General features: G+C 36.8%; 1 protein-coding gene across 3 annotated transcripts in view; it reads right to left on the reverse strand.

Annotated features, from left to right (window-relative positions):
- Positions 1-3176: 3176 nt before the first annotated feature.
- Positions 3177-9119, reverse strand: part of LOC111871820 (neuropeptides capa receptor) — an 87444-nt gene continuing 81501 nt past the window's right edge. For all 3 annotated transcript variants that reach the window (XM_023865189.2, XM_033754447.1, XM_023865197.2), the window contains 2 exons: positions 8759-8942; positions 3177-7045 (listed from right to left, as the gene is read on the reverse strand). In XM_023865189.2, the coding sequence (XP_023720957.1) occupies positions 6598-7045; positions 8759-8942 (632 nt within the window). In that variant the 3' untranslated portion in view covers positions 3177-6597. The remainder of the gene's footprint in view (positions 7046-8758; positions 8943-9119) is intronic.

Here is a 9119-nt window from a genome sequence, read left to right on the forward strand (position 1 = left end):
GATGACAGAATAAGTCCAAAACAAGCCCAAAGAAGTACTAGATCTTCTAGTCTGTCCATCACGGTCCATCATGCCCCATTGGATCCCCCTCTCTGCCTCATACTGGTTGTTTCCTCATCACATCATCCAACACGAGCAGAACTATAGTAGGGGGTAGAAAGCATCCTTGTCTTACTCCTGTGGTTATTTTTATGTATTCAGTAAGTTTGCCATCATGCAGGACTTGGCATTTAAAACCCTCATACATGTCTTTTATCTGAAGACATATATAAATCTGTGAAAATCTCTAGATCAATTTATTTTTACCTTCACAATATTCACACATACTACATATGTCACAAAGTGAAATAATTAAACTTCAAGCTTCCAGTAAATAGCTAGATGTTTATGAAGTAAAAATCATAATATTTGAGAGGTTTTTATTCTGTGTAACTATCATCATCATCATCAGTAATCTGTCAAGATGACAGGTCCACAGTCTCTTTCAAAACAATTCCTCCACTTAATGCGATCTAGAACTTTCTCCTTCAAATGACAGTATCCTCTTCTGTCCCCAAGGTCATCCAGCATCTTCTTACGTCTTCTTCCTCGTCTTCTTGTCACTTCTATCCGCCCATCTATCTTTCCTTCGATAGCTTCTTTTAGAAGGCAGTTTCTGCGTAAAACATGACCAATCCAATTAGCCTTCCGTTTTCTTATTTCATGTAGGATATTCCTCTGCTCACTGACTCTAATTAACACTTCTTCATTTCTCACATAATCGGTCCAACTGATCTTCTCCATTCTTCTCCAACACCACATTTCGAAACTTTCCAGATGTTTCTGATCTACTGCCCTAAGTGTCCATGTTTCAGCCCCATACAGAGCTATGCTCCAAATGTAGCATTTCACTAGTTTCTTCCTCAAATTTAAGTCCAATTTGCTGGTAAAAAGATTCTTCTAATATTTTGGTACTTCTCGTTATGTGTTTGGCTGTCACTAGACAAACATTTTCTGCTTTTTGTTTCTGATAGTAATGTAAACAATCAAGATCAAAACTAGACTCTTTTAAATATTAAACCTGTATGGTAAGCATTTGGTCACTTGACTCAGCTCCAGAGACAAATATCAGTCATTGCCACTAATTTTGAAAATATATATAATATTAGAATATTGTCATTAAGTGCAATGACACTCATGTGGAGACAGGAGTACAGCTAGCCACAGAAATATTCTGTATACCAAATATAGCTCAGGCAATGGACAATGTTTTGTGAATGTGTTGCTGTGAATGAGCCATCTATTGTCAAAAGCTTTTAGAGGAGCAGTCAGTTTGTAATATGTGTATTGTGTGAGGTCATGTTACTACTTTTAGTTTTTTGTGGACAACTATTCGAAGAGACTTATTTGGAAACCCCAGCCAAATATAAGGAAATAATATTGAAATGTTTGAGAAGTAGGTTTGTCAAGATTTGAATTGAAATGACACAGGTTCTTAATCAGCCTTCTATGAAAGACCAACAGATTATTCTTCTTTTTAAGTTTAACAGCACCTCATTTCTTTACCCTGCACTTTGGGGGATAGTTGCTGCCTTTGTCTTTGGTTCCATTGTTGTGTTCTCAGTGCTCCCCTGTTGAAATGGGGTGTCTAAGCTTAGCTTTAGTAAGAAAAGATCGAATCTCCAAAATAAGAATTTAATAACAGTTTCTAACAATAATGACAATAAAAAATAAGACTTAAAACATTACATTTGTACTTCAGATATGCATATGAATCTATGCCCTCGACAACCTTGGTCAGTCCAGGCTGAAACCAAGTAAAAAAAGGTACACATAAAGGAGCCACATGAAGCCATCCATTTACTGCAGACCTAGAGAATGATCAAACTCATGTAAAATTGCAAGATGACCCAAACTGCAATGTTACTCCATTAGCTAGTCATACAACAACACTAAAAGGGGCAGCAGCAAACCCTAACAAATAGTAATATAACACAAAACTCTCATTACATCTCCAAATGAAAATTACTTGCTGTTGCAATGAGGAGGCTCCTTGCCCTCAGCAGCCAGAGTGAAGGGTCCAAATGAAATTTGGAAATCCTAGCTGAAATAGAATTATCAACCTACTTTGCTCAACCACTGGAAAGCAAAGACTGCTCTTTAAGTTTCCAAATCCAGTCACACAAAACGAAACAATACAAGCCCAACCACATAATAAACTAAGATCCCACCAAAACCCTTGTTGCAACACTTCTGACACACCCATTGCAACAAGTGGTCCCTTGCCTGAATGGCTGGAATGAGAATCCAAACAGAATTTACAATACACAACCTAAATAGAATTTCACAACCCACCTCACTGACGAGGCTGTGCCATAGCTCAAGCAGTTAGTCACTGGCTTACCACCGCGGTGACCTGTGTTCGATCCTGAGTCTGGTCAAGTGGGATTTGTGGTGGACAAAGTGGCACTGGGGCGGGTTTTCTCCGAGTACTTCGGTTTCCCCTGCCAATCTTCATTCCACCAAATTCTCTATCATCATAATCACCCAGGCCAGGCTACAATAGGTCAATCAGTGGCCGCCGTGCCAAGTTGACCCAGTTGGACTCCACCCCCACTAAGCGAAAATTACCTCACTGACAGCTGGCAAATGAATGACCAACTTCAAACTCTGTCTACTTAGATGGGGGTTTTCTTTTTAAACAAATGGAGGAAGGGGGAAATCGCGTGGTACATGGAATTATGGAATAATAATAAATGAGCGATGACAAGGATACCTGGAGGAGGGGGGACATGAAGGATGGGAGGAGACTGGACCAAAACAGACAACTCCTGAGCCACCTGAACATAAACATGGCTCTAAGCAGGCATGTATTCTTCTGACTGGGAGGATCCTGATTGGTTCTTATATTATTTAATGGTGCTGCTGCAACTGGACCGCCTCTGTGGTCTAGTGGTGAGAGTTCCTGGCTACAGATCCAGAGGTCCCGGGTTCGATTCCAGGTGCTACTAGATTTTCTGAAAAGTAGTGGGTCTGGAACGAGGTTCACTCAGTCTCATGAGGATAATTGGGGAGCTATTTCAAGGAAATAGCAGCTCTGGTCTAGAAAACCGAGATTAATGACTGTAGGGATCTGTTGCACTGACAACATGACACACTCTCTCCGCAAAAGTTGGCACTAACTTCCCTGACAAACAGTGGTCACTCGGTCAGTATAATGGCTACAGGCCACAGAGTTTGTGCTTTTTGTTGCTGCAACTGCATAGATTATATAGCAGTATTTAAAATGTGAAGATAGTTATGAATGGTGAATATATAAGGAAGTCAAAGGACCTGATCATGATCTATTACGTGATATACTCCCGAAATTTGGCCAGTAAGTTTAATGGAAACTAAACACCTCAGTCAGTATAGTCAGTAGTCTGATCAAGATTTGAACCAGGTACCTTCCAGTTGCAAGGGCAGAGCATTTCATCTACACCAATTGGCTCAGTAGGTAAGGGTTGTGATATTCTGCTGTAGGAATAGGAAATGCTGTAAAGTCAACTTTTGTCACCTCAGTGGGTCAAGCATAAACCGTGATAATATAATGAGAATTTCTTTCATTAAGAGGAAAGTATATTTTCATAATGTACAATCTTTGGGAAGAAATGTCAAAATTTCTGAAGAACCTATTGTCTCTGTCTTGAAGACAGACCATCCCTGTAAGTGAGACAGTAAGTTCCTCTGTACCATCAGAAGCTCTTTTCAATAAAATACTTCAGTACAGTCCAGAAAACTCTACATTGTATACAGATTGTCATAAAGATTTAAAACCTCAAAAATTATCTTTGTCTCTATCATTATAAAAATAAGCCAATCCCTGGGTGATTAATTTTCAAACAGTTCATCATGTTCATGTGGTCATTGCCTGTGATCCTTGGTAATGGTCTCAGTACATATCTCAAGAACGTGTGAATACACATATTGCTTACATACCTACATCCTCTGACTCAGAGCATTTGGTCTCTTATTACATGATCATCAATCCATCAGTGAACACAAATGTTCCACAGTATGACAATACTATAGACTGGAAAACTAATGCATTCTTGATTAATGCCATGAAAAATAAAGCAGTCAATAAAGGGTACCATCAAATGAGATGTGATGCTGTGTAGTCCAACAGAAGTTCACTGATGTTTGAAGACACTTATGTACTTCTACTGGACTACACAATATCACATCACTAAAGATTTATAATCACTGCTGTGAGAACATCAAATCCAACAGACTCAGTCAACGTTACTAAGAGTGGTGAAAGATACAGCAATTTTTATAAGGATTACAAATTACAAATATCACATTTTATTAAGATTTCTTTGTGAGTCACAAAATTTCATTTGTATTTACAACATATTAAAAACTGTCAAGTTACCAAATTATCAGCTATAGTAACATAAACAAAGGTCACATAATGCAAAACTGAGATCACTTCACAATGTCAGTTACTCGTATTAAGTCATGATGTACATTTCGAAGCACAAACGTCTTCAAAGATTCTATGCCAAAGTCTACAACGATGAAACATTCATGACAATTAATGTAATATAGTTTATATACTAAGACGTAAGTTAAAAGAATGGGTGTATATGATTCAGATTTCAGTACTCATGCTTTCTATGCTTCGGATGCTGACCTGACTTATTCAGTTCCTTGTCAACCAGGTAGTAGATTTTATTCCTTTCTACCAATCACATTTTATGTACATCCAGAAATGTGCATCATCCACCCATTCCATTGGATGATGTCCTTCAGAAGCTGGTAACTGCTCTGCTGGTCAAGAAGTGTTATGGAACCCAAAGGTTCATTACATTGTTCACAGCTGCCCTCTATACCCCATTTCCTGTTAGTTTTTTTCAGTGAGGTGCTGTTTTTTAGTCTTCCCACCCAGACCCAGGCTTGAGGTTCACCTCATGTTGACTGCGCTCGAATCCTTATTCAGTATATTCACAGCCAACGTTAATATCTGGAGGTCATCTCCTCCATCTACAACCTGAGAATGTGTCATTTGATGATACAATAGGATTACATCATTTATAATTTCAGGAAAGTCTAAGATTCAGTTGGGATATAAATATCATATATACAACATTCTAACTGAACTTAGGATACTAATGAGCCTACTTGTAGTTCTGTTGACTGAAAATATGCTTGAACAAAATTCCTACTAACCATCTAGTATTTTTTAAAATTTGCTTAAATGTTTAAGCATTTCGATTAAGGATGGCTTGGAAAAAGGAGGTGTTTTATCTCCATGGCTTTTCAACTTTGCTTTATACACTACATGATGAGAAAGATGTAAGGGAATCATAATAGATTTGAATTGAATACCTGTAGAGCACATCAGTTATGGGTCCATTCTTGTGATTTTAACTCATTAAATTGAAACTAAAGACTCAAAACTGAAAGCAAAATTTTACACACTAATAAGGAGATTGGTATATGCGCAAACAGACGGACAGACAAACAAACAAAAAACTAATTGTATATTCATGTTTTAAAAACATGTTTAGGCCAAAGTCATGTTATATGTAGAGGTAATAAATCATTTGTAGGTATGATTCAGTTCAATTACATGGGAATAACAATTAGAGATCTAAATTATGTTATCAGTAAAATTAAAAGGAGATTGAATTCAGTAAAGCTTACTACTATTCAATTCAGAATCTTTTATCTTCCCATGTTCTGTATTAAGATCTACAAATTCATATATACAAAACTATAATGGTATTTTATGTTGGTATGATACTTGATATCTCACTGTGAGGGAAGAAGAGACATGTAGAACATTTTAAAACTGAGTGCCAAGGAGAATATTTCGACGCTTGAGACAGAAAGTAACAGAATTATGGAGAAAAGTATAATAAAGAGCTTCATAATCTAAGCTCTTTAAATAAAACAATTATTTTTAAAAGATGATGGTGGATGAGTGTTAGCATATATACACACACAGGGGAGATGAGAAAAGCATACAATAGTTAGTACAAGAAACCTGAAGGAAGAGACTACTTGGAATACCAAGGCATAGATGGGAGAATGTTATTACAATGAATCTTAGAGAAACAGGGACTGTGGGGTAAATTCACTTGGCTCAGGATATGGCCCATTCACAGTTTCTATAAAAGTGGTGTGGAAATTTCGAGTTCTCTAAAACCAAGTAATTTCTTGACCAGAAGAACAATTGTTAACTTTCAGGTTTCTATCATGGAGCTGGTTAGCAGGAAATACTTAGGATGAGGAAAAATGAATGCAATTTTACATTGTTAAACTTAATGCTGATAAATGGTAGTTTTATTAGTCAGGTGTTGAAGGCAGAATGCATTTGCTTGATCTTATGATATGTCTTCCATGTGTACAGATACTCAAATGCACTAAAATATCTCTCCTACACAGTTACTTTAGTATTGTAATATGTATTATTGTTTATCTGAATTGAACACATTAAACCACTGTACAGAGTATGCCCTAATATAGGATAGCATATTTAGAAACTCCAGATTCTAAAAGATGCAGTTCCAAGGCCTTGAAAATGTCCTCTGCATGGGACACTGAGAGCTACTGAGGAACATAGCTACATTACATGCAAGTTTCCTGCTGGCTGTGCAATTGCATGTCCCTCAAACATGGCTCTGCCAATTGAGACCTACCTCCACTTACTCCCGTTGACTTCTTGGCAGCTCTTAGAAGAACCTTTGGCCAAGTCTTAGGTGTAGGGTAAGAATTTGTTTTGCTGTTGGATGAAGGCTTCAGAGTGACAATCATGTCTGAAATTTCATCACAGTCATGTCTTTGATTCAATGAGCAATCACAAGTCTGACATTTGTGATGTTTGTTGTGATGGTCAAGTACAGTACTGGAGTTTCTTGAGCTGCCATGATCTTTTGCTTCTGTTCTTGCTGGAGTTGAATTTCGTCGTGAAATAGCATGTGTCATTTCCTCTAGCATATTGTTGGGAATGCCACTATGTTTTGAGTACATACTGAATGAATTTAGTCGTCTCACTTCTCCCTGGTTGCTACTAGACCTGTGGAAACAGACAAAGTTTCAGGCTTCCATGATGTTTCAATGTTAAGTTGGACTCTGTTTGTGCGATTTCTGAAATTTCAGCATGGTAGCCTACATCTGCACAATATTCTTACACAGAAATTAGATACACATAAGTGTCATTAGTGCTATAATATCGTAGAGCAAAGAAGTGTTGCCACTGAGGGTTTTGCAAGAACATATTTACATTTAAAGATATGTTGTGTTTATTATGTTACTCCAGCTGTTTCCCCAGCTCATCATGATACTAATGAGTAGTAATGTTTCAGTAACTATAATGATTGACTATGGGTTCGAGGTCTGGGGTTAGGTTTCTAGGAGGAGCAGGAATTTTTCTCTTTGCCATTAGGTCAGTGTGGCCCAAACAGCCTTCCAACCAATGAGGGCTGTTGGCAGTTTCCCGGGGGCAAGCAATTTGATTGTAAAGCTGATCATTTACCTTGAACTAATGTTGAGGATGTGTGGAACTGTAAATCATGGCCCTTATACATTTTCAAATAGTTGTTCTTTCAAATAATCACAATTCCATTTAGCTGAATAATACAAAATGAGTCAGTACTGACAGCATATATTTATATTACACTGAATCTCTACAAGTTTAGTGTTTCACCAAGTACTCTTTTAAGGATGGTAAAATATGAAAGAAGTGTTTTAAAATGTGTATTGTGCAAAAAGAGTTGTATTATTACAATGTTTCTCTCTCCTAACCCCTTACTATTAGTTCTGAAAGGTGAATAAATATGTTTATATTTAATTTAACAATAAATATTTATGGTTTTCTACTGAAACAAAACATTACTGGACAAATACTAATTGCTTCAAGAATTTAAACCAACATTCTCTGTCAATCATTTTGAAGCAGATAAGATGAAATATAGAAACAAATACCTAGTAACCTCTTTTTATAATAGAAACAGTTACTACACACATTGTAGTGCTCTGCCTACATACTATTCTGTCAGCAGGCTATAAAGAACAGATGCACAGACCTTTGTATGCAAGTGTTATTAGCAACTGCATGCAAAGTATAGTTCCCTATACTAGCTAAAACGACAACAATGATGACAATAATGATAATCTTCAATCGCAATACATATTATCGCTTCTCTTATTTGTTGTTTACAACAAAGATAAATTCAAATTAAATTCTGATGTCTATAACATGAATACTAGACAAAAATATAACTTCCACCTATCCTCATCAACTCTATCAGTATATCAAAAAGGAGTCTACTTTACTGGCATAAAAGTGTTCAACAATCTGCCACAAAGTATTAAAAACTTGGGCAATGATACTAAAAAGTTTAAATCAGAGTTAAAGAATTATCTGCATGCTCATTCCTTCTACTCTTTAGATGAATACTTCAATGTAAATAGAGAATGATGTAAAATTAAGTTATATTAATTTTTAAGCTAAAATTGCCTGTACTTATGTATGTAACCTTTTGACTTGTTCTGTATCCAAAGGTACTAACCTGCTTAGGATTTATAGAATGTAAATAAATTCAATTCAATTCAATGAATATAATGATTATGGCAACAAGAGCAACAATAACAACAGAAACTCTGTCATTAGATCATGGAATTTAAACTATAATATGGCAAATTGTAATGTTGGTACTTCAGTCATATCATATGCCAATGAATGAATGTGTACACATTAAATAGCCCTGTTTGCATATATACTACAAACCTGCGACGATCCAAGTGAGTATTGACATAGACAACTGTTGTATCCCTGAAAGTGGATACTTCTCGGTTACAGCCACTATCAGCTGGGCCACAGCAAAGAGTCTTGCGGAATGCTAGGCGGTACTTGACAGACATCACGTTGTAAAGCACAGGGTTTACTGTGCAGGAGAAAAAGTAGAAACATCCTGTAACATGTAAGATTTGAGGTTTTCACGGCGGTGACTATGAAGAAAGCAGTCTTCTGGGATTTGGCACCGTGTATATGTGGTGTTAACCGACGTTTCGGAGGAACGTATCGCCTCCATCTTCAGGGTAGAAGAAAAAATATATGAAATCTGCAAGCGAAGAGACCGTGAGAACCG

This window comes from Cryptotermes secundus, unplaced genomic scaffold, assembly GCF_002891405.2.
Source record: "Cryptotermes secundus unplaced genomic scaffold, Csec_1.0 scaffold428, whole genome shotgun sequence".
Classification (NCBI taxonomy): domain Eukaryota; kingdom Metazoa; phylum Arthropoda; class Insecta; order Blattodea; family Kalotermitidae; genus Cryptotermes; species Cryptotermes secundus.